Raw genomic sequence first — 27,121 nt, 5'->3', positions numbered from 1 at the left:
GGAAACTTTAAACGCTCATAACTCCGTCTATACAAAACTTTGAGGTTCTAAAAGTGGTTTCATTGGTTTCCTCGTAAAATTTCCTTCCAGAAACACCCTTAAAATTTAAAATTGTGATGAAATAAACATCAAAATTTGCAGTTTTAGTCAAACAGTTCATGTCCAACCTCTCTCATCGACTCGATCCACTGTGCGGCGCTTACGTCGGACCGCAAGAACGACGTAACGCGAACGGGGAGGCAATTTAAATACGCCGTTTTTGGTCGGCGAAGTACTGTTACAAGCGGTTTTGCGCCTGTTCGCCGACGTGCTGGCATGCATACAACCGATCCCGTTTGCGCATAAGTTGATAAAAAGGAAAGAAAAATATGTCCGACCATCATCGGCGGAGTGGTTCAATTTTAAACGATATTATCTCATACCGGTTTACGATCTGATCACCAGCGGCTAGTCTGAAATGATCAGTCTGAAGTTGCAGGGCTTGTAGTCGCGAGGAATCGATGTGAGGTTCGCGCGTTTGTTGACTATCAGAGCCTAACTCGACGACCAATGTTGAGATTCCTCATTTTCCCATGATCAAAGGTTTTCAGGTCATTTCCTCGCGTTTTCAGGGGACTGAAAGGGCTGTCTTTTAATATTTTACCGGAATTGTGTTTATCTAAATATCTTCGGCCGAATTGTATCGGTTCTTTCATCCATGATCCTAATTTTCGGGCTTTAATGCTTAAAATCGGACTAAAAACTAGGAAAATTGTAGGGAAAAAATCCATGCAAGGTAAAATTGTGAAAGCGTAGGGTAAAAGTGTATAAAAAATATATAAAAAGCATGATGAATAAGATCAGATAACATTATAATCCGAAAAATGTAACGGGAGTAAAATAATATAATTGCCTATTAAATACGGAAGTGACGATTTTTCATGCGCCCCATCGCGTGTCAGCACTGCCCAGAAATAAACATGAGAATATGACGAAAATACCCCAAAGTTACGAAGGAATACCTGCATATGGAGGGAGGAGGTTTTTTATAATACGGAGCTGACGAGTTTTCACACGTCTTTGTGCATAATTTCGGTCTACTCGGGGGCGGAATCGGGCAAAATTGCGCGGCTCTTACCCCTCCAACTTTTTCAAGTTTTAACTTCCGCATCAGGCGAGTTTTTAGTACCCTTTTTCCCTCTCCCTGTACCCTTCAATTTCGCGCCCAACTGTTGAGAAGCCAAGCCCGTTGCACAACCGACAATCGCAGTTCAAACTCGGTACCGCACCGAAGTCAAATCCGTTTACCAGCGTTGCCAAGTTCCTTTACAAACCACCGTATCCATAATAACATACTCTTTTACGGATAACATCCCTTTTTCTGGAAGCTTCGACATCCGCGCCGGTTACGCAACGCGTGATGTCTCGCCGCATTTCGGAGGGGACCAGTTGATACGGATACGGTTGGCCCGGCATCGTTTCCGGCAGTGGCGAAGCATGAATAATCGATTATTATCGATATTTCCCCTTGAATTAATGGTAAAGAATCGATTATAAAGCTGTTCGTTGCGAGCACTCTGTTTATCGATACTTCTCCATAGGTTCAAATGGCAGATCAATCGATAAATCGCATTGGCTTCCGGCCTCCGTCGTCGCGGCTACTACCCCTTTGCAGCGACGGAAATGCAGGTGCTTTTCTTCGAGATTAGCCCACCGAGGGGAGGGGACGATGATGACTTCCCCCTCCCCCCTCCCCCGGCCCGCGGTTTGGTTTTGATAAATAAAAGCATTTCGCGTTCTGGTCTCGTGGTTCCGTGAGAGCCACGGTTGACCACCGTTCCTCCCGTCGAACCGGCGCACACTGTGGTATTGGACCTGAAAAGCTGGCCAAAACTATCTATCACTAGATATCGTCGAGTTTTAAAAATATTTTACAATCAGTACTTCTTCTTAAGTGATAATATGCACAATTTAACCACCTAACACATCATATGACAATTTGCGGAGGGTTAAAAGAGGGTGCAAGAAGCCCTCCAAAAAGCCTTTAAAAGGACGCAATGTATCTAACTAAAGCGGTGCATTTAGACGAGTTTCTCCTTCACCTATGGTCAACTTTTCGAAATAAGGACTTTCTATTACCTCATTAATGGTTTTTTTTTAAAACAACGTAAGTCACTTCAAAATTTTTGACGAAACAGCCGATCTCTCACATTGAGGAGTAATAGTACATTTCTCAAAAAAATTAATATGAATCATTCTAGATATCAGATTTTTGATAGTTTTGAATCAAAATTAGTGCTAGTATGAAAGTGCCGGGACCTACATATGATGATTTAAGGATAAATTATAAGATGAAAATGAGTTCTATCATAATAAGAACCATTGTAAGGACAGAAAGCACCTGTGAAAATGATTCATTTTGATGGGTTCCTTCCTAACCCATGGTCCACATCTCAAAGTGAGGCACTTCACTACGAAATTCGTAAGAAAACCACATATCTCACTTTTACGAGGCTTCAAATGTGCCTCACAGCGTAATTTCATGGTGCCAGAGGGCCACTTTTAAAGCCCCATCCCCAGGGCCGCATGGACTCAAATTTGTCTGTCAAAGTAAATCATGGCATAAATATGTCTATACTGAAGGATAATGCACGAAGAGATTGTTAGATAACGGATTAAACACTTTTGCAAGACTTTAAAGTGACCCTCCCATCCGCTTTCAAATTATTTTTTTTATCCCTCTTTCGAGGGCGTAGGGGCCAAAGAAACAGGTTGCGTGACCGAATATCACCCGATTGGTACTAAATGGGTCAGAGCTGTTGGAAAAATACAATTTCAGTCGTTAGTATCGACATAATTTTTCCCATTCATGTTTGTGAAAATCGCTCAAAAGTCCATCTTTAAAGTAAAATATTTCAATTTCCTCAGTTTTCCTCAGTCTGTCACCGCTGAATCCTGAAAATACCCACTTCGGACTATAACATCCCGCCTCAAACTGCTTGAGAACAGTTGAGAGAAAAAAGATATCGGCCTCTGAATTTCGAAAAAAACGTATACTTTTACATCACTTTTCAACCTCCTGTGAAAATCACTAAAAAAAGAAATTTCGAAAATACTGTGGTTAGTTGTGTAGAATATACCCCTAAGAATGTGTTGCATATCGCCGAACTTGCCTCTTTTGATCGCACAGTTGAAGTAAACTGATCGACGAGTAGCGCGCCGAAACATATCAAAATAATTGCTGAGAAATAGGTAACTTCGTGGTCTCTTCGCGGGAAATTGAGCCACTCGAAAAATGGTACATACATGTCTGCCAGGGTAAAAATCAGTGTAGATTTCGAATATCACATTGGTTTTCCACTAAAAAAAAATTTAAAATTGAGGTTTTGGCCAGGTTTTTCGGTCAAATACCACAGTGTGCGGCGCGGCGCACGAGGGAACAGTGGAACGGATCGGTGGATCCGGTCTGAGGACGAGGAAAGTGTGTTTTCGGATGATGTCTAAATTTTTATCGGGTTGAGCCGTCTAATTGTCGCAAGCTTCACGGGTGATGATGGAGGAGATGAGTTTCCTTGAATCCTTGTCACAAATTAGGGACGGGTAGCATTTTGATAAAATCTGAGGCTTTTTTTAATCATGGTCGACAACGGAACGCTCTTTCAACTGCAAAGAACAATAGAAGAATATATGAAGTTGGGTTTGGGCGCAACATACAACTATCTTAACTCCAAGGTGGGCCGGGTTGCATACGCTAGATTTTGCGGGCGAATTATCAGATTTGTTCACAGCCTTCGTTCGCTTGCGATGAACGGCACCCGTGATAGTGCTATAAAATCTAGAACACTTCTATGGGGAGAGTAAGGTGACAAGTCGGTAATTTTGGAAATTAAGTCATGAAGCTTTTAGGGTCCAAAAAGACAGCCCATCTATAAATTTAAATTATCTAGAGTGATTCAGTGTTAAAATTGATGTGACCCGTCGTTTGTAAAGCGCGTATTTTCTTAGTGTTTGCATAAATTTACTCATTTTTCCGAAAGGACGCCTATTTTTATTTTTTGCCATTTTGCTTTGATATTGGAATCTGAAGATTGGCAGTGCCATTTTTCTAGCGTCTTTCGTGTTAGAAGGTTTTCGGGCCCTAAGAGCTTCTGATTTCGACGCGTCTACACTATCTCATGTAAGGACTGTAGAATAATCAGCCCTCAGCGAATTGAATCTGTAGATAATGTGATTATTTATCGCCCGTTTTGACAGCAATGGATTCAGGTGTCAGGCTTCTCGGATGGAAAAGTCGGTCCGTGAGACTCGGGCTGGGGGTAGCGGAGCGTGTCCACGAGGGATTTCTCACCTTTTTCAGGGACCGCTCCCGGTTCCCGATTCCCGACTCGCGTCGCTCGGTGCAACGTAAGCTTCGGTGAGGTGTTGCGACAGGTGAATGGTGAATGCCGGAGCTCGGAGCACGATAAAGGTGCTCGTCAAAATGTTTCGTTGCACTCTCAAGAGAGCCCCCGATAATAACTGTTGATGCGAGGTGGCTTTTGTTCGAGCGACAGCGAACTACCGCTCCATGTGAGAAGCCGATCGATATCCCCACCTTTGCGAGCGACTTTTGTCGGATCTTGAAGCGTTTTCGCCTTTCTAATCTCGCGTTGAAATCGGAGTGCATCGGGCCTCAACGAAATGTGTGCCCTCGTTTATGCAAAAATGTTGTCGTCTTATTTTGAACAGGTGTATGTAGTTTTATTCACAGTGTAATTCGCTAAAAATCCAGAACAACGCAGAACACCAGCGAGAAACCAAACGCCCCTTCATTTCAGCAAGTATGCAATTTGAGCTACTCGCAGGTCGATTATGTTGTATCTGCACAAATTAGCCTGTCAGCAGTAGAAAATTCACTCATTTCAGCAATAATTTTAATTTACCCTAGGTAGGAGAGTACTTGAACTCTCTAGCGAATATAAGTCAGTGTTCGTTTATGATCGGACCGTGATTCGTCCCCATAAATGGATCCAATCCTGGTCAAACCAGGGTCCTAAACATTTATTTTGACGTATTTATGCTGAAAGGAACTATGCTAGACGCAAACCCTGTGCACATAGTTCCTTTTAGCACAAATACGTCCATTTTTATGAGAACGTTATCGCGAGAACTCTTGAGAAGAACTGCAAGTTTTTCCTCTCGTGCGATTCATCTCGTCCATTCTCCATCCAGTCAGTCAAAACTTAAATTAATCAAAATTAATTGCCTCGGTGCTGGCAGTAACCAGGATTGTTTTTTTTTGTGAGAGGGGGGGGGGGTGAGCCCTCACGTCCCCCTTTCTTAGCTACGCGTCTGCCCTGAATTTCGATTTTTTTAGGGATGTTCTACGTTTCCAGCCAGGAGGAACTGTGGAAAGTGAAAGATTCCCGTTCCCTTTCTTGGCTACGCGCCTGCCCTGAATTTCGATTTTTTTAGGGATTTTCTACGTTTCCAGCCAGGAGGAACCGTGAAAAGTCGAAGATTCCCGTTCTCTCGAGTCCGTTGACACCCTGATCGCAAACGCAACGGTATTCAAAACAGTGCTGCCAACCGGGACCGGCGCCGACCGTAAATCTACGCAACGTACGCATCGATCAGCCGGGACTTACTTAATCAGCTGCGTTAAGAGTCCTCCCCGACGCGGGCGACAGGACGTGTCTCCCCCGGTTCCCATTCTTCTGCAAATCACAATCGGCCAATCAAATCGGAGACACGACGCTCAACGGTTCTTCGCCGGTCGGACAGATCTCCTGGGAACGCGGGACACGACAATAGCCGCAGCCGGCGCCCGAGATGCGACCCGCGCTATTCCTTGCTAAGGAAAAACGCCGTATGAAACTTAAGGCGTTGCCAAATTTCCTTTAACAAAACAAGAATCCCCTGGTAAACTTATGGATATTTTTCTGCCAATTTTTCGGATAATTTTGTTAGTAATTTCACCTAAAGTTCCTGAAAATTTCAAGGACAAATATTTATAACTTGCCTCAAAAATAAACATTTTATCGGAGGAAACTTGGCAACGTCTGATGGCTCATACGGCGTTTTTCCTTAGCACGGCAGCGCGGGGGCCTGCGTAAGCCCTCCGTGCGCCCCGTCTCCTCGAGCTTCTTCTTTTCTATTTTTCATCGAGTAAGCAATTACTCGCCCGCATTCATACGTTTTAAACTGTAGCCAGTGACGCCGTGTCATCTTGGAGCCGCGGCGTAGTTTTGTCCAGGTTGCCAGTTTGGAGCTAATTTTAAAGTTTTTTAAGGCAACTCTGAAATAAAGGGAACAAAATTAGAATAAGTAGTCACCGAAATCACTGAATTTCCAATTGGTAAATCACCGGAAATTCCTGGCGATTTTACTGCTTTTTCTAATAGCTGTAATCGAAATCTCTGTCTACGGTACCAAAGAGTCATTCAAAGTCATGCAACATCAGGAAAATCCTGATAAAAGCCACTCGAAAAGGTAGAAATTATAACAATTCTTTAAGAAAAGCTCGATTGAAGCGTCCACTTTTTATATTACGCACTTACTCCATTTTCGTCCCTCTTTCCCCCTTGTCGCACACCTGCAACCTAAATGTGGGCCCCACTTTGAATTACTGAATTCTAGCAATAAGCAGAACTTTTCCCTGCCCTAATTTTCATTGGTTTTTCGACAAAATGGACAGGTACAATCATGATCGTTTTTCACCCAATATAACGCATTTAGAGCTGAATCTTCATTCAGTGCTTATACTTTGGCCGTCATTGTTTCTTCGTGTGAAGATCTCGCTATGCTCTAAAAGAATCCCAGAAATTATTTGTCTCCATCATCTGACATCTCTCCTTCTTATCAACATCCAATTCCTCAGATCTAGCAGCGCTCTCCTCCATGTCAACTTTTAATTAAAGGAGAAAATCCATGATCTCCACCAATCATCGTGACGTATGATTCGTCCGTGCTTGCATGTCTCCTCTTCTGTCGGCATTTTCGCCGGATGTCCGGACGCCGCGGCCGGGTTGATTAGCCTGCTTGTCACTCGCGCTCCTCGTTGTGTGTCACGGTCGTCAAACCACTGATTGAGATAGCACCAAGGGTTGCTCCGTTTTCTAAATCGGTAATTGGGATGCACCGCCGCGCCGCTTCAGTCCCTGGCCTTTGATTTGGTCTCCTTTAACTGGAAGAACGGGGAGCTAGATAAAACTAAGTGATTTTGTCAACACTGATCAATTTAAGCAGGTTTTCTTTTTTCGTCCTCCTGCTGAATACACCTCTGGAATCAGAGCAAGTCCATTTTCGAGCATCGCAAAAATTCTGTGTAACAAGGCGATGACTGAAGTTAAAAATGCGTATCTTTCTTGCAAGGTCTAAAAATCTCTGATTATTTTTTACTTTTTCAGGAGAAAGCTAACCCAAATATCTCCTTAAGATTTTCTTCTTCTACCTTTTGACTAGGGCCGTGACCCTGTTTGTCTAGCTTCTAAATTAACAAATAAATATGACAAATATGATAATAAATAAATAAATAAATATGAATAATTAAAAATAAATATGACAAATAACATATGATGGCGATGAGAGAGGGTTAATTCTCCGGGGATGAAAGGCAGCTCTGTGACCATCTCTTGGGCGGTCGTCCGGGTTGCCTTTGGCTATGAGGTCGTCCTACCATAATATTTTTTTGAGATTTTCAATGAATATTTTTAAAAACTTGAGGAAAATCCACACAATTTTCAGAAAAAGCGTCGGTTTGTTTTTATTTTTCTCCAAAAAATCAAACATGAGTAGACCCTTGTAACGTCACGACCAATCAGCGCATTTTCGGCCTGAATCAGTTAATTTTGTTCCCTAGAAATTACAAATTTCCATGCAACATTCTGACATGTTTCAACCGTCCAAATCCTATCAATGTATAAATCATCTGGACGTCGGGCATATTTAAATGAAAAGTAACCATCTCCATTTGACATGGGCCCTTTCGTGCATGTACCCTAGCGTGTCGCAGGGCCCAATCACAATCGAGATAGCTAATTTTAATTTAAACACGCCCAAATGTCCAGTCAATAATCAAATTCAATATACATTCTCGATGTGGCAATGGAGCCGGTGTGCCATGTGCTGCGTGCGCTAGGCTCAACGGTGGTCGTGCCAGTCACTTGTATTGTGATGGCACTTTCCCGCGTCGCCATATCAAAGGACATACGCCCGAATTTCGTATTAATTCAGCCGAGAGCTCGCTTTTATCGGGCGGAGAGGCGCCAGTGGAGTCCATCCAGAGCAGCTGTGGCAAATCAAAATTGTCGCGGCCCATTCTTCAGGCGCTTCGGTGGGGCTATTCTTGGAGGCCGGACCCGGGGTCCTCCCTTGCTTGCGCTGAGAATGACGAGAAGAGCAAGTCCTTGGAATGTGCGCGGTAGTACTTAAATTCAGGATCGATGAGGTATTGGTAACGTTATTCTGTGTGTTGCTCAAGGTGCTAAATTGTTTCCGTACCTTCATCTCATCAGTTCTTAATCCACTATATTATACAAAATGTAATGTGAAGACTCTCTTCTGCATTGAGCTGTCCGCAGGAATTGCCCCTCAAACCTATTTTACGCCGTTGCAAGGTACCTTTTTGGGCTAGACGCCCAATTTGTTCCACTTATGTCATAAACAGCAGGAATAAGGTGGAAGAGACCAGGATATTGGTATTCTAGCGTATGGACCGTATGAACAAAATTATTAGTTCTTAAAAAGTATAAAAAAAAAAGAAAAGAAGCCAGAAAAAGCCAGAAAAAATTGTGTTTTTCTCAAAACGTTATGTCTCCTCGCTGTAATATTTCGTGAGAACAATTCCACGAGAAATGATGCCAGTAAAAACATTGAATAGTTTGTGGATTTTGTGTCTGAATGCCCGAACATTCTGTAATTTCAAAATCCGTGGAAACTTGTCGCCCTGATGTAAGAATTTTACCTATCAAAAACTTTCAAGTCACCTGTACACCCGAACGAGGATGAGTCTTAAAACCCAAGCTTCTTCAACAATATATTTAAGAATCGACTCGTCGCCCCATGTTTCTTTTTTCGACTGAGCATGCAGGCCTAGCAGCGTGAGGCTGAGAGGTAACTGTATCTAAATTCAAATGGATTCTAAACTGTCGGGCGCCGAGGGGTGGAGAGGGGAGGGGGTCGTTAGGAAGGGGAGAGCGAACCCTTTATCGGTGCACCGGCTCGAAGGCGGACCAAAGAGTGCAACAACTGCAGCGTGCACCGCGCTCCACTCACACACAGACGCCTTGACTGACACATGCAGCGGCCGACGCGGCTTAAGACGCGAGTAACGAGGTGCCTCCGTGATCCCTTCCACTGTGTCGCCGGATCGTCCAGTTTCCAGGTTTTTTTTTTATCACCAAATGCGTTTTTTCAGTGACGACCGTTTGTAAAAGGTTCTCGTTATTGTCGCAATTGAGAGTCTTGCAAAACCCGGATGTGTCGAGTAATTGAAAGATCGTTACTGCGCTTACTCAATATCATTATTCTTGTAAATAATGTCACGTTTGCTTTGAGCTTTACCTTTGAATGAAACGGAAAGCTTCTATAATAGCACTCATGAATGTCGGAGTGGTCTTTGTGCTTCGTCTGTTTTCAAAGATGTCAATATACTTCCCTCCGAGTTTACTAAACGGGCATTCCGAACAGATGACAGCTTTTTTATGTCTGGAACAACAAGCACTCTATAATTTTCTTAAACGTATATAAGCACTCTCCACGATTATCGCCAATTTTTGGATCGTATGATCGGATTTGATGCATAAAGTAAAACTATCTCCGAGAAGAAAATTGAGAGGCAGCTAGTACTTGTTAGCAGAATATAGTCTTCAGAGAGTATGCAAGTTGCAAGATTAGTGGGAATTTGTTAAACTAAGCATAAACCCATGGTGAAATAAAATCGGGGAAAAAGTTAAGGAAAATTTCATATGTGTTACTCGAAAGATGTCAGGTTTGGGTGTGAGGAAGAATGCTATCTGAGGCTGCTTCTATTGGAAAGACATTGAGCGATAACTTTTCAACAACAAAAGACTTTCATAGGAGTGTATAATTGGACCTATTCATGCTAAAAGGAACTATGTGCATAGGGATTGCGTGAGACATAGTTCCTTTTGGCATAAATGCGTTCAATTGTCAGTTTGAAGACGGATTTATGCCTATATCAGAGAAAATTCTGAGGACGATTTCATTGTTTTTTTACCCATTAAAATACGTCTCGAAGCTATTATGTGAAGTTAACATTAAGACCAAGACCTGCTGAGATGAGCAGAGGGATGGTGGTAATTTATCGAAAAACGAAGAAAGTGGCAACGCAGTGTGAGTTCATCTCATTATTTCGATCTGTTGTCTAGACTCGCCTCTGATCTCACCACTAATCCCGACTTAACCAGTTAAACACCGGTGAATCACCGCAGCATCTGAGCAGCGTGCGCTGGGGCCTCGACCGTCTAACGAGGGAACGACCCCCAACCCTCACAACAATACCCCAGCGCTGAGAATCCTACAAAAATACCGACTAGGATTTTGGGATCGCACCAACAATCAACCACGATCTATATAGGTTGTCTAGAACGCCGTAGGCAGAGACGACCCTCTTCCCCTTCGTGTAAAAGTTATTTTTTCGTACTCGACACTCATACTGGCTTGCAATGATGGTGTCTACGATGATAAAAAATGGCGAGAAATCTTTTCAGTAAACAAGACGTACCACACGCTGAGTATCTGCTCATCCAAATATCAAGGTCACGCTGCTTCTTCGTTGACTTTTCCTGTAAAGAAGCTGCATGACTCAGTTATTGATCGTGCGACCAGGGTTTTACAAACTTGTTCTCGATCCGACATTTGTCTGCAGATTTTATTGCGACGGAAGACATTAGGAAAACTCAAGGGCTTTGATTCGATGAGTGAAAATCATATTGAAAAGTAGGAATTTTGAAAAATCTTCTGAAAAAAAAAGAACATGGGCACTTTACAAAGATAATGATTTACAATTTTAAGTTTTAAGCGTCTGATTATTTTTATTACTACGTTCTGCCTTTTCCTCTCTTCTTCAACAGAAGGAAAAACCAAGAAAAAAACAAAAGGAAAATACAGGGAATTGGGAACTTTGGAAATACTTTGAATCCTGTATCAGTCATCAAAAAGACAACTTCCCCATCCCAGAAATTTTCGACCGGAATGTTCTTTTCCAGGAAACTGATAGAATTACGCGCGCATTTGCAGTGTACACCATGCATTCATACCTAAATTTAAATTCACTTAAAATTCACATTTTTAAGGACAACTGAGAGCGTTCCCAGGAATTCCCTCTCCCACCACTCAACTTTCCCGGGAACCCTCCATCCTTAGCCTTGAAGGAAAATCTTAACCTCATCCTGAAGTCCTGAACATAAGCATCATGCTCAGTAACCACGTTTGTGTTTTCCGGATGTTGTAACTCGTAACACGTCAGGATTTGCGAGAAAAGCCTCCTTCCCGCTTAACCGCGATGCTGTGATACGTCGTTTTTCGCCGAGCACCGATGGAATCGCAGCTTCGTGCTCGGCATGCCGAGGAGGGCTCCAAGGTGGACGTGCGAGGATGCGATCTTGGACCGCCAAAAGCACCGCCCGCCGCGGCGGAAGGCGCAACGGTTCTGTCCGCCGAAATCCACGAGCGGTCATTCCCTCCTCCATCGGACTTGTCCGTTGGCGCCTATGTCCGATTCGGTAGCTGAACGTTTGTCCGTGCGCCTTCACTTGCAACCGATTGATGGTCACGATGAAGACTGTTGTCGGATTTAAGGCGATCGGGAATTGGATTTGTTGATGATGATTTTCCGGCCGTGGAGAGTTCGTCTGTGGTTTTTTTTTTTTAATTTCAGATTTTCAAGCCATAGCAGGGCCTCACCTTGCGGGAGAATTTTGGGTCTGATTCCCAAGAATTTTGATTAAATTCTAGTTCCTCCAGTCAGTTCTCTCAGTCTTTATGCCCTTTCTCCCCCCCCCCCCCCCCCCAGGCTTGAAGAATCTCTCCGACTTTGATATTCTATACCGAATGTCACTTCATCACTCTCGCCCGACGCGCCTTCAGTTTTGAATGATACTCCACGCGTCACCGCAAAGTTAGTTTAGTTGCCTATCGGAAGTTTAGATTTTCTTCTGTGACTCTGAGGCGAGTTTTCACATTGATCAAGCAGAACTCTTTGAAGAACTTGATAAAGGCATTGAAAACTCCTTAAAAATTGTAGATTTTTGTTTTGTTTCGACTGCAGGAATCTTTTGAGATGCTCAGACAGACACTCGGAAAGCTGAAGGTTTAGCAAAAGATCAGCTCACAAAAAACTGCTAAAACCATGAGAAACTCAACAGAGACGTGTTCGGCCGAAAAGCTCGGTCATTGCCAATGGAGCTTTCAAAATGAGAGCAAACAAGGGAATCTCGGTGTCCGCAGACTTTCAAGGTCGATAGAGCTCCTCTCATTGCGCGGCGCGGGTTAGCAGACCATTAAACCGCCATTAACACCAAATTAAAGCGCGTTAATGATGCCTTTTCCTCCGAAGCACGAGCAAACGAACTGCTTAACTGCACGGCGAGTGCACCTTGTTAGGAGTTCGCGTGTTTGGGCCCCCGCCGCCCCTCCGCGATGCGTGTTCGATCTGCACGGAGCGCAATTAGACCGATTGATTGAAATTTAATTATCGTGATTGGAAAGTGTTGATACCTCGTTCGAGCCTGGAGTTGCCTTGGTGTCGGATCGCCGGAAAAGTCCCGAAAATTTCCGAGCGCCGGAAAAGTATTTTTGGCTCTCGGTGGCCTCGCGGCAGAAGATTTGGCAAATGCATCGGCAAAGGCCTTTTTTTGTTTTCTACGTGAAAAAATAAAGGAGTGAGACATCATTAATGAGATGCTTTAAAATGAATTGGAGCTCGGTTTTTCGCGCTGTTCGGCAGGATTGTGCGGATCTCGGATGATGAGTGTGGTAACCCACAGCAGCTGAGTCTTGTACTCGAGGTGGGAAGGTGGAAAAATTCACGAAAAGTAATTTTTCTTTACAAATGTTTATTTTTCTCAAATGTGATGAAAAAAAGCTAGAAAAACCTGGACCGTATAAGAAAAAAATGAAGAGAAAAATAACAGGGAACAACTTTTTTGTGCAAAGGTTATGACACTCCCCTTTAAAAAAAACTTCAGTGCACATTTTTGTGATCCAATACGCTCAGTGCGTATATTTCATGAGGTCGAATATTCAAATATTTGGTGGATCGCAAAAAGTGGTTCATCCTAAAACAGTCTGGCAATTCTGTCGCGTTATGAAACGATTTTCAAGTGGAGTGAATTTTTGGCGTGGCTCAAATAAGATTGATTTTGGAGAGCCCGGTGCAGACAAACACTCGAATCAGCCACTCACTTTATTTGTACGATTATGGCGTGTTGAAATTTTGTTTTCAATGCCTTCTCTCCTCTATGTTGATCTGAATGCTCAAGAAATCAGTTTAATACGACGAAGATTGCAAACTCATAAGTTCAAATATGCCAGCACTCGGCTTTTTGTCCTGTGCTTATTTAGTTAAGGCCCTTTGTATTTGTATAGAGTCAACCGTAGCGATTTCTACAAATCACGCGAATCGAGACCATGTTAGCATATCTTAACCTTAGCGGATCGCTAGCAGAAGGAAGTGCAACTCGTGAAGATAATATATTTTTAAATTCAGTATCAGACCAAGCTTTTGAACTTTTTTACTTTTATTTGTAAAGGGAAACTTGGGATAAAAACTGAGCATACAATCGGCAACTGTGCCTTCAGATGCACAAAATACTAGAAAGTATCGCACGGAAGCTCCAATCGTTGCTTATTCAATCCTTCCAGGGTAACTTGACAATTTCCAACTTGAGCCTGGAAAAGTCAAGAAATATTAGTCAATCGTGAAAAATCAGAGAAAAGTCACGAATTTTTCATTGGACAGATCTTTATTTTCTCCAACTGAACAGATTTGTTTTTCAACCGTAGTGCTTGCAGTCACTGAAATTAAAACGCACAAATCAGACGAAACCATACTGCCGAACATTTTTTGAAGGTCAAGAAAGTTGCATGTTCAAAAACGTTGAACAACCAAAGGAAAGTCCATTCATAGATCCAGGAAACCCTTCTGTTGACCAAAGAAAAAAAAATCCAGGAAAACTTGTCACCGCGCAATTTCCTCCGATCTGCGTAAGAAACAAAAACAATTCCACGCATTTGAAAGTCTTCAACTTTCAACTTTAAGCCTCAGCTTCCAGCTTCCAGCCTCAACCTTGAAACAACGTCACGTGATCAGCCGAAACGCTCGCCGGCAAACACCGTGCCGTAAGCACTGCATCACGTGCAAAGAGCAAATGCACGGCTCCGCTCTGAATGCAGCGACGCCCCCCCCCCCCCTTCGAGCCCCGACCCGTGACGAAAGTTTGCGCGGAGTTCGCAATTACCCGGTGATCATGAGAAGTTCCGAACAAGAACAAGAACAAGAACAATAGTCACCGAGCAACGGTGCGGTGCGAGCTTTGAGGCGACCAAAGGAGACCAGATCGCTGCACAATGGGACAAAGTATTGAGAGCGGTTAGACGTGAAATTTTTGACTTAAAGCTGCCAATTTGGATGTTTTTACCCTCCTACTATACATTTTAAGGGATGTTTCTTTAAATAAGTTTACGAGAAAAACAACGGAACCACTTTAAAACCTTTACTGTTTTTTACTAACGTAAGTAAGTGTAAACTTTCATTGTTTCAAAATCTACCGTCCACAGCAAGAAGGCCGTAACTCCATCCCAAATGTCGCATTTTCTTTCACACATATACTGCCCCATTATAAGAAAACCAATTGCCACAAGACCTCAATTTTCGTTTTCGAGTTTTTAACTTTCTAATAGTATGTCAAAGTTGACTCGAAAAAATGAAGGAGGAGCGTTTGTTAGTTTTCTTGTGAAACAGCATTTTGTCCGAATTTTTTTTCCTTCAAAATTGAAGAATGTAGTTACGGCGGTTTTACTTAAGACAGCAGAAACCATGTCCGATTTCTCCCATCAATTCGCTTCTTGCGCGCCGCCGGACCGCGCTAAGCATGAACCACGTATCATCGGTTGGGATTACGAGGATATTCCTCAGCGGGCAGACAGAGCACTCCTAAGCATAAACCACGTATCTTCATCGGAAATATATTGTGGTTACGTTTTTTTTATTTAATAGGGCAGACGGAGCGCTGTCGTGTCATCGTGTGAAGTGTTAACTGCGTATTCACAAAGGGAAGCCGTTCGAGTTAAGCGGTTTTTTATTCAGCAGGGTAGAGTGCTCAAAGGAGCAAAGGATCGAGGCGGGGGTGCTGCGGGTGCGTGCGGGGATTGCGCAACGCGTGCACGCCGACGCCGCCGCGGCGTCGCGACGCCGGTCGTGTAAGGTAAACTCACTCCCCGGTTGCGACACCGGGATAATGATACTCACATCCAGCCGCGGTGACCAACTTTCAGACGGGGTCGCGCCGAGTGCGAAATGTCACTCGGAATTTGAGACCCGACTTGAGGGCTGTCCGTGAACTCTGCCCGTTCTTTGCCCCCTCCTTTTGCCTCCCTTTCCGTCGTTTTCCTCACGAGAGAACGTAATTCCATTTAGACGTTTCCAAATTTTCCCTCTCAAATTGCATATGAACCAGGAAAATCTTGGCTGTCATGAAAATGTCACTGATTTTTCCTCCATGTCGTTTTCCCCACAAAGATACGTAATTCCATTTCATGATTTTGCCAAATTATGACGCCTCTCAAATTGCATTGATGAATCACGAAGAATTTCTTGCCATGTTTTTGGTCGGACTTAGTCCATGATTTTTCCTCGGATTTCATGCCAATATTAGACAAATTTTGGATACAAATTGCACAGGTACATTCTTGTAAAATAAATCAATCCCCTCCTCTCCCCTCTATTTGTGGTTTCTCTCACGAAAGAATGTAACTTCATTTCAATGCTTCAAAATTTCCACTGAAAAATTGCATACTAATCAGGAGAATCTTGGGCATTTCTAACTGCAATCGTGTAAAATCTTGTAAAGTAAATACATTTTTTGAGTCAATTTGACAACTTTGGAATGTAGTTACGTTCCTTCGTCCGCCGTCCTTGGTACACATCTTCAGGTCCCTCCCAAAATTGAGCGACACCGAGCGTATCCTTTTTTTTCTAAATTCCGTTTTAGCATATTTTTTATTTATTTATTTTTTCTTATCGTCATTTTGAATTTTCATGTTTGAGTTTGTTGTGATAACTGTTCCACGTTTGTAATTTTTATGTAATTGTGTGTTTCAGAGCTCGCGAGAGGAATCTCGGAGTTCGAAGGATCGGGAAGGGAGTCAAGCCCTCCTGGAGGACACTCTCCGGGGACCAACCCCATACCCGATGGTGGTGCTACCTGTTGGCGGTGGATACTGGCTCGACTGCCAGGAAAAACCAGACTCCACCTGCCCCTCCTCACCCACGTGGCGGCCCAAAATCGAAACCGATGACACCGCCAAGTGCTACCGAAAATACTTCCTCGGAAGGGTAAGTCCACACACTATTTTTATTCGAATCTCATCTTCTCAGTCTATCTACGGCGGAAGTCCGCAATCACATATCTCGTTAGCGGTGTCTGAAAATCTCCGCCACCATGTTATTTTTTTAAAAGAGAACAAATTCACATCATTTCCTTGAAGTTTTTGCAGAATTTACTTCGCGCAGAGAAGAAAAATCACGGTAATTTTAAAGAAATGACGTTGAGTAGTTTTCCGTTTAAAATAGAAAGTATGACAGGAAGTATTCGACGTCGCAAACCGAGTTATGTGATTGCCGACACCCACCGTCGATATGCATTGGCATCAATGAATGAAAATTGTTGTATATCAACAATATATAAATCATATACATCAACATGGATGTTGATGTAACTACCGGGTTAGTTTTGACCTCCACCGCGGTAGTTATCATAACTACCGCACGGTAGCTGGCGCATTTTTAACTACCCGCTGGTTGTGTCGACTACCCTATTTTTTCCGCGAAGACTTCAAAAGATTTTAAATATTGAAATATGCAGTTAATGGATGACCGTTCTGTCAATTCACAACTGGCACTCACGCTTGCATCCATACGCGCCAAGGGAAGGTTTGTATTTTTAACGCAGCCTCTCCTTTGAACGTTTTCAGCTGGTCGTTAATTTTAACGAGTTTCATGGTTATTCACTCAGGTTGTCTCGGTCGCGTTGCAGTTTATGAAACCGTTCGTGTCGGCCCGGACGTACAAAAATTTCAGCGGGGCCGCGAAGTCCAGTGCTCCGAATTTTGGAACGAATACAGGAACGTGTGTCGGAAGAGTAACGAGAGAAGGAAGCTCAGGAAAATCGGTCTGCAGGCTCCGCCGCTTTGCGTGTAATTATCGTAAAGTTGGCAGAACGAGCTGGAGGAGCGGGGGGGGGGGGAGAGCCCTTACGCCTTACCGCAGTGCGCGCAATTAGAGGCGGGTGTCTTTAGCGCTTAATTATAGTTCATAACAGTTTTTGGCCGGATCGAGGAAAGCAGAGACCAACCGCACTCGCAGACTTGCGTCTGGAGAGACATAGACCGCGCCTAACCTCTTTCCCTAGCGCGCTTGTCAAAGTTTGCATTTTGGAACAGCGCTAGAGGCAAGGTTTACCCCAAAGACTTTTTTTCCAGTTGCCGGCCAAATGATACTCAAGAATGGAAAAATGTGACTAAGGAAGGTGCATTTTGTGCTCATCAAGGAAGATTAATTCATACCTAAATGATCTGAAGTCGACGCATTTATAAGACTAAGGGTGTTTCTAAAGGATTACACAGTTTGTGCCAGAACACGAATCACGCGGGAAATCAAAATCGGGATTTGGTTTTAATAGTTCCTTCCCCTTTCCGTTCCTATAACACTTCTTTGGTTTTTAATCCCTCTTCACATGCAACTTTTGGCGAGGATAAGTGAGATTCTCAGTTATAAATGCTTACAACTCTCCTCGTAAAAATGCAATATGCTCGGAAACATCTTGCAACATTATAATGTATTTACGTTCCTCCCATGGCCGGATTCACCTACTTGCCGCCCATGGGCCGCCTGTATTTTGCCGCCCCCTTCTCATTCGTTTTGAAACTCGATAAAAACCATCAAGTGAACGTGCCAGCGGGGGAGGAATGCATAAGACGCATTTACTCGTGTAGAACACATTTTTAGGGAAAGCCCTGTCAACACTACTAGCAGAAGTTCACGGAACTTTGCGCGAAAGTTGAGTTCCATAAAGCTATCTCTGTGTGGAAAAAGCTTTCCATTCATAAGAAACGAACGAACAAGTTATGAAAGAACTAACATAAATGTGGATCAATTATTTTAACGTCCGCCGCCGCGCCGCGCAGAGCGCAGACCGCACTGTGTTTGGCACAATGCGTGAAGTATTCATGCGGCCCTGGTTCCTTCGTAGGGGAAACAACGTATGTGTAGAAGCTTCTCGAAATACTCCGAAATTTCTCCCCGGCAACGTCGGAGTTTGATAATCTCTGGAGAAAATATTTTCAGCGGTTGGCACGCTTGCCAACTGAAAGCGGACTAATATCCGCGATTTTCTCCAGCAATGTCGACGCACGGACGTTCGGGTACTTCTCTCTCAAATAAATTATCCGCCCTCCACCGCCCCGTCGCGCACAAGTCGCAAGTCTGCTAATTTTAACCGCTCCAGCCCCCCGCCGATCCACGGCTTTGCATTCCGATCGAATTTTGAAAATCAGGAAATGAAGCGGAGAGGATTCGGTAAAAATAGCGCCTTGCAGTTCGCTTGTTTTGCGGTGTCGGTTTACAGCCATCCTCGCGCACCCAATTTTGGTCTTCACGTGCGATGACCAAATTCCACGTTTCAATTCCATTAGCTTCCTAGACGCTTGTCTAAACATAGATGTCGCAAAGTGATAATTTTGAGAAGGTGAACTTACCGAGAACTACAATTTTACTGGAAGTAAATTGTCAAGTCAACTTATAAAGCGCTCCCTTTTTGCAAGCATAATTTTAAGATTGTAAACTTACTGAGAACTATATCTTACAGGAATTAAATTCCACTCATTTCTCCCATAACACAAACATTTCATTGGTGGGCATGGCCATATAATTTTTTTGCCTGGACCTCCGTAAACGCCTAAAAAATTATCAAAATAACCGAAATAAAGCTTGAAATATCCCCAAACCCCTCTATCCAGGCTTAACGAGTCTCTAATTTCCTGGGTGCCGGAGCCCCTAACCACGTTTCCAGCGCAACAAGAAGCTCAGAGTAAACGTGCCCCCCTCCTCCTCCTCACCACTCCCCCTCCCCTTCCCCCCGCGTCAGCTGTAAAGTTCAAAACCACGGCTCGTCTGTTTATCGTCCACGACTCGTTCCTCCTCCCTTCCAGCATGCGTTGAGAAGAAGATGCTGAGATTTGTATTCATTCGTCTCGTCACCGCAACAGATTAATCAGCGGCTAAACAAACAAACGGCCGCTGGCTCGTGATTTACCGTCCGGCCATCCGTCAAGGCGCGCGGTTGTTTCGTCGTCCAGATGACCTAACTCCATTCAGAGATGAGCCCTGTCGTCCATTTCATTCCTCGCTTTCTAGGGTTCACAGGGGAACCGAGATACGTTCTTACGTCGGAGGAGAGACTAGATGACCGTTCACTCCCATGTCTCATAACCACGTAGTATGTCTTACTGTGTGCTGAGCAATGCTGTCCTGGTGATCTTATCGTTTGTATGGGAGGAAGGTGTTGTGTGAAAAAGTAATTCACTTATAAGGGAGTGTTATTGTTTCGCCTGCTGTATTCAAAGGACGACGAGCGTACTGCTTTTGAACACTTGGCTTAAGTTATATAAAATGTATCTACTGAAAATCACCTTTTTTTACTAAACTTCAGAACGTAAAGGAACCTCTTGGACCTACCTTTCTTTCGGGAACGCTTCCGAAAGCTGGTAATAAAAAAATAAAATTGTGGAGGCAAGGGGAAAAATTATTTTATGAAATGCCGAGGGCAAAGAAAATGCTGTCAAAAAAAATCATGGAAAAGAATATATTGGACTACCCTTTGCACTAAGGACCAATATTTTTCGCTCATTTGAAAAACAATAAATGCGTCTTCCAGTTAGGTTTCCTCTGCAGAAAGGTGCTTTAATGGGTGTATGGGTGAATCGTTAATATTGGCTCTTTATTGTATAATCTGCTCCAATCGTCTTTCTCATTTAAATTTGCTTCGTCTTGCAAGTTGCGTTACGTCAGAACAAAGATTTCGTTAAAGCAGCTTTCTGTTAAGGGGAAATGAGATGAGTCGGAGGTATTCCCGAGAGGGAAGGGTTCAAGGAGTCCTGGCCCTAACATCTCACTATTTGCTTCCAAAAATAAGTTAGTTTCTTTGGTTTTTAGGAGTGTTTTACCTCAGGCCGACTGTTCAAAGTAGATGCATCAGTCAGAACCTTACGAAATCAATCGAAACTACTTGATTTCAAGGTAGAAGTTCTTTATTAACTTACCCTTCGCTACCAACTCCAGCTCGGTTGCATTCAAAGGAAACTCTTTGGTGTAGCTTTCAAAGAGCCTCGAGGGAGACTTCGTTTGCTCATGTGGCGTTGCGTACTTTGCGATCTATCGATTGATCTGCTATTTAAACCTATAGAAAAGGATCGATAAACAGGGTGTTCGCAACAAACACCTTACTAATCGATACTTTACCTTACTTTCGAATGGGGAGATATCGATTATCAATCATCCACGCCTCTCCACTGCTTTGCCTGTAACAAACTTTTTCCGCACTTCACTGCCAGAGTCTTACCGTCACACTTTGACGTAAGTAATCAGTCATATCACAGCATTGCCCGACCGTTCCAGGATATTTCAAATTTTCCAACGAGAACGGGCTAAATGTGCACCTCGATTTTTGAGCCCCTTTTCTTGCAAGAGACTATCGTTGGATACAAATTCGATCTCGAAGCAGCGCAACGCAAGAGGGTTATCTCACCGTCTGCATCTAGTGTCATCTGAAGGCCTAAGCGACGTCGCACACAATATATTCAACCTATGCCTGAAACTCATAAACCCAACATAATTAATTCATGATTTTGAAGTGCGATTTGTCAACGGCGCCCACGTGGTGACACGTTTGGACAGTGCTGATCGTATCTTGGCCAGCTCCCAGGGTTGCCGTATTCGGAGCGCTGAAAAATGGTTTTCTTCCAAATAGGAGGAAGTCTGGAAACCCGAGTCCAAAACTCGATGCAAAATCCGCGGTCGCGTCCTGGCGTGATGCGTTTGGTGACCTTAGAAAGGAAAAAATCGGCCTTGCGGGTTGTGTGGATGCTGGCAGTGGGACAAACTCGGGCGAGTGGATTTTCCGCCTGGATTGAGCCATCAAGTCGAGGTCCTTCTGTGTTCTCACTTATTGATCAAAAGTTTTAATTTGAATATTCAGGCTTTCGCGGTTACCGAACGGCGCAAATTATCGATTAAGAGGAGTCTCTTATTTTAGCAAGCTGGTCTGGTAGGGATGGAAAACTCCTTGTTATCGTTTATGAAAGGCCAGTTGTGATATTTTTTAAACTTGTGTATCAGTGAAAGAAACCCTCAGGTAAAGAAAAAAAAGAAAAAAAAAAAAAAAAAATCGATAATGTCGCTCTAAATTCCATTTTTCCAATTCCTATATGAAAAGAGGTATACCCATTTGAGGAACACTGTTGAAGTCATTTTCCACCCTGGTTAGAGAATTCGCATGTGTCTGCGAGTATGAATAATTTTTAAATATTTTATTCAGTGTAAAAAGCCGTAAAAGCTTGATTTACAATTTCTTTAAAGTATAGTTCAATTTCCGTACACTGGAAAAAAAAACACATTGGATCTAGAGTCCAGACTCTTGAAAACATTGACAAGAAAACATACTCTTGATTCAATCGGATTTTTGCTTGAATCAAAACGTAATTCGCTTAAATTAAGAGGCTTGGTTCTTGATTTAAGCTAGAGATTCTGATTGAATCAAGAGTACTTTTTCTTGTCGATGTTTTTAAGAGTCTGGACTCTAGATCCAATGTGTTTTTTTTTTTTTTTTTTTTTTTTTTTTTTTTTTTTTTTTTCCAGTGTACATTTCTACATGAGTTTTAAAGGATCGGATGATCTGTTACTTTCGTTGATATAAGATATAGAAATAGACTTTTTACACTGACTCACCGAGTCTATTTTTCTACTTTTCCTGCAAATAAGTAAGTGAAAGAGCCCCCGATGGTTATTCGCACTCAGGTGTTAGGTTTCTCGCGGAGACAGGAGCGAGGCGCATCTCTTAAAATTCGCACTCCTCCGGCAAAACCGACCTGACGCCAATTGCCGGCGCTATCTCCTGAAAGCGGCCGATCCCGTACCCCGGCGCCACGACGCCCTCGTGCGAATCCACCGGGCGCCCGGTGTAGTATTTCGACGGACGCGCGTGCACTCGCCGCTTCTATTCGCAGCCCGCGGGACACCTGCGATGTTCTCGCGCCGATTAGCGAGCGTCGCCTCGCCTCGCGTGCGTTAAGCGCGCGAATGGGAGCACAGGGAATGTTGAAAGTGAAGAAATTGAGCGCAAAATAATGAAAAATGATTTCTTCTCGTTTTTCGCCGAGGTACGTAAATATCCTGTTGAATAAATAGGGAAGCAGAATTTGCAGTTGTCCAAAATTTTGTTAATTTCATTTTTAAAACTGCCAAGAGAACTGAGCCCGAAGATATCCTCGTTTTCTAAATCGCATAAGTATTGGAGAAAATATACTAAAATGATCTAATTTGCTAAGAAGCTTGTGTTTAAATGGGGAATGCCGCTAGATAAGGCGGGGTCACAAGGCGGCAAATTTTCTCACTTTTAAATGTATTCATCCACAATGGCCCATTTTAGAAGAAAATTATGAAAACCACTGCGGGCTCAGCTCATTAAGCAGTCTCAGATAAATCAATAAAATTATTAGGTGCAAACTCTCCATCACTGTCAAATAGCCGTGACAGAAATTTCTCGTCAAAACAACAGTCACCACGAGGTTTCTTCCTCAAATTGAACTTCTAGGTTTCAGAAAATCGTCAGAATGAATCCTGATTTCAGCAATTTCTACCGATACGAGCGATATCCAACGAAAGGACCGTTCCACCTCACGTCTCCTCTCTGATAGATATTCCTATCCGCAACATTATTCAAATGGGAAAAAATGTTATCGCGAAAAACTCGGACGAGCGCAATTAATAACAGCCCGGATCCGCCATTCATTAACCCGACCAGACACGTCGCGCAAAAACCCACTTCACAGGGGCGAGCCAGCGTGCGAACCGCCGTGATTCAATTACGGGGCTCGAACCCGGGACCCCGATAAGCGCGCCCGAACAATACCCTCCGAGCGTTGGCTTCGGCGGGTAATTAAAAGCGGCCGCGAGGGGGCGCGGCGGGGGGAGGCGCTAAAAAAACGTATTTTTCCAGAAAATATGAGCTTAATAGAGGCATTAATTGCGAGCGGAGATTCCAGGGCTCTCGTGGGATTCGTCTCACGCTCGGGGCTTCCCACAGGACAAAGACTTTCGGCTCGACGGCACAATAGTGGCGAAACTATCACTTCGGGTAATCGAGAGCGGTGTAACAGAGCTTGGTCTTGGGAGAGGGGAAGAGTTGAGGGGGTTGCGCTTTTTCGCACGCATTTCACGCAATGCAAACACGGACGGTGGCTGAGAGTTGGTGATGACTCCTCTGCGGTTGAAAATTATCACCGGCCGGCGACGCAGGGGTAGGGAAAAAAATCAGCGCTGAAACTAATCACGCGGCCAGAATTTCAAATTTTGGCCGTTCATTTCTGTAATGCACCGAAAATTCTCACGTTTTGCGAATTTTCCCTGAAACGTTCTCTGTATTCCTCATGGCTTACCCCACTCAATTTTTCTCGCGTTCTCCGATATTTTCCATTTTCCCACTTTTTTTGGTAACTTCGCAAAGAGCCCGGTGCACAAGGCAGTGGGGATTTTTGAAAGTTGGCTACACCGTTTTCCCTCCATTTGAATGCATGTAAAACAATCGAATCTCGGTGAGGCTGTTTGCCTGGCTTACAATATTTGGACTACATTTTGCAATTGGGAACCTAAACTGGCTCAGTTTAGAAACAACATTTGCACCATTAATTTCCCTACGTTCATAAGTGTTTGCACAAATGAGCCAGAAATTGTACTCCCCATTTATGAAATAAAGACCAATTTTATCATTGCTTTCCTCATAAAAAGCTCTTGTTTTCAGGCCCCAACGCTCGACCTATTTTCCTTTATTTCAAAATATTCTAAAGCGGTTGAAGTTAAATTTACCCCAGGAACGTGCAATTTTGCAACCGAATGACGTCACGGTTCCTTCGGCTGATGTGCACGAGACATTTCGAGGAGCGTGAAGCCTTGGGGAATGGGACAAGTGCATCTTGCGAACGTGTCCCGATGGCGTGGACTTATTTTTACACGCGCGGGGCAGCACTATCCGATCGCTTGGGGCCGCGGTTATTTTCAACGCGACTTAAATCGCGCGCGGGAAATTGCACCCGAAGTAGGTCAGTGTGCGGGATTTCAAAGAAGATCGCCAGCCGAGAAACGAGCCGTTTTGTCCCCGCGTCGAGTGGGTCACCCGCGAGCGTATGAATAGGACGCAACCAGTGGCGATTCTCACACCAGGTTTTGTCCGTTTAAATCTATGTAAAATAATCGATATATCGAGGACTCTCGCAAGTCGGTGAACTTAGGTTTCGTCCGTTTAAATGTATGTAAAATAATCGATTTATCGAGAACTCTCGAAAGTCGGTGAACTTAGCAGGGTGTCTACAAGTCCGGAATTTCCGGAAAGTCCGGATATAGTACTGATTTTTTAAGGGCGGTCCGGAAGTACTGAAAAAGTGCGGAAATTCCGCAAAAAGGTCCGGAATTTGTTTACATTTTTTGCAATTTTTGTCTTAATTTCAAATTTTTGAAATTTTCGTAATTTCGTCAAATGGAGGTACTGAAAAAGTACGGAATTTTTATGTTGGAGGAGGTACTGAATGCCTCGAGAATGTACTGGAAAAGTACTGTAAAAGATCTTATTTTTGACCTGCCTATTCTAGTAGACACTCTGACTTAGGTTTTGTCCATCCAAATGTTTGGAAAAAAATCGATGGTTAGCTTCTTCACCCAGACTCGATTATTTGTGAATGATCTAAAATGAGGGATGATGAAAATTAAACCATGATAACATATTTTTCCCTCTTTGGATCATTGAAGTTGGATGTATTTGTTTCTCCCTCTCTTTCTAAATTGTAATTTGTTGTTTTATTTTTTGTTTTAGGTAAGTTTCAATTTTTGCCCTCATACTCGAACATCATTTTTGGTCATTCCTGTAAGTTGATTTTTCATTATTTTCTCATTCCTCTCATCCCCACTTTCACCGCACGAATTCCCCAAAAATTTTCTTGTCCGATGTTACTTCTCTCGTAAGAGTCGAGGCAAATTTACAAATTCATTGTAAATGAGAGTCAGAAAAATGTTGTTACTTCTTGTAAACATCCATTTTCCTACATCATGTTTAATTCAAACGAGGGTTGTCAGGAAATCGAATAGGAAAAAAAATTAAATTCCAGATCTATACTTTTCAAGCGGATCCCAGAAAAATTTTACAAGTTTTTAGGTAGCTAGGAAAAAATTCCTAAACTTTAAAATCCAAGTAAGCTTGTCGTCGAGGAAAAATCAAGTTCGAAGTAAAGGAAGAAGATCGAGGATAAAGAACAAAGGAAGGAAGAAGCGGGGGTGAGAATGGGAACGAAATGAAAAAGGGGCAGAAAATCAACCCTTCTGTCGAAAAATGTGTCTCATATCTTCAAGTATGGTCGCTCTTTACCATGAACTGAACAGCAATATCTAGAAAAAGAGGGGGGTGGGGGGTTACGGAGCATTGCAGTCCATTAAAGTCGCACGGCACATGTCATGAAGAGTGTCCGATGGACAAGCTCGAACAGCGTTTCCAAGAATCGCACGCCGACGCAACAGCCAACAACGCAACGTAACAACCGCGATCCATTGATCTTCGATTCGATTATTTTAACACGTTTAAATACGCACGTCGGAACGATCTATCCGCCTGATTTCGATTAATCGCACCACTAACCACCGACGCAACGGCAAGTGGCAGTCCCCGGATCAGAAATTCCCATCGATCATCACTTCATCGCGGCGCAGCGGCCAGCTGCATCGACCCAGCCGCCAAATCGATCACGCATATCGAGAATTTCATGCGAAAATCCTGCGATTTACCGTTCATTCTGGCAACCGAGCAACGGTAGCCGCGATGCTCGTAGCTCATCATCACGCAGCATCACGATCTGACGCGCCTTCTCTCACGTTCGGCCCCGGGGGAGGGGGAGGGGGAGGGGGGGAGGGGGAGTTTTGCTCCAGTTCCCGTCATTGTTTCCAGATCTGGTTCCAAATGGATGTTACGGCTGCATTGGGAGAGATTTCTCCTCGGTATCGAGAAACGGTCCCTAATATGTCATATTCGAGGCGGAAAAGTAATGAGGTGGATATCGAGTCCGATTAAACGGAGGGGAACGTGAAAAATGCCTCGGTTGGAAGGATGTTTTCAGGTGGATCTTTGGCGCTGTTTCGTCGATCGAAACCGTTTTGCTACTTGTCAGAGGAAAATTGGACCCAATATAGATACTGAGCATGAGCGTCATTTAGGGAGGGCATGAGGGGCCATCTTCATAGGCGGAACCAAGAACGGAGCGAAAAAAGAAGGTAGAAAGGAAGAAGAAAGCAGACGGAGGAAAAAAGAAGGAAAAACACTTAAATTTGGAAATTATTAATGACGAAATTGATTCAAATTGCATGTTAGATGCTCTAACATTTCGAAAATTTTCTCGGTGAAAGCCCTGGATCCTCCCTCCGTCCCGTGCGTTCGGAATGTCTGGATCCACCTATGGCCATCTTTTAGAAATAATCTCTCTACGGCAATTTTGATCACTAATCATCGAATTTAAGGCATTTTTAGAGATTTTCCGAAACTTTGCCTCACTTTTTAAGCATACTTTACTTCCTCTTAACGTATGCACCTTCAGTATTACGAAAAAGTCC

The 27,121-nt window shown here is 43.5% G+C and overlaps 1 protein-coding gene across 4 annotated transcripts in view; it reads left to right on the top strand.

Annotated features, from left to right (window-relative positions):
• RapGAP1 (Rap GTPase activating protein 1) overlaps positions 1-27,121 on the top strand; it is a 711,927-nt gene that overhangs the window by 637,390 nt on the left and 47,416 nt on the right. For all 4 annotated transcript variants that reach the window (XM_019050723.2, XM_072301237.1, XM_019050725.2 and 1 more), the window contains one exon: positions 16,304-16,537. In XM_019050723.2, the coding sequence (XP_018906268.2) occupies positions 16,304-16,537 (234 nt within the window). The remainder of the gene's footprint in view (positions 1-16,303; positions 16,538-27,121) is intronic.

The sequence above is a fragment of the Bemisia tabaci genome, chromosome 6 (assembly GCF_918797505.1).
Source record: "Bemisia tabaci chromosome 6, PGI_BMITA_v3".
Taxonomy (NCBI): Eukaryota; Metazoa; Arthropoda; class Insecta; order Hemiptera; family Aleyrodidae; genus Bemisia; species Bemisia tabaci.
The sequence above is the reverse complement of the archived record's forward strand: the minus strand, read 5'-3'. Positions and strand labels throughout refer to the sequence as shown.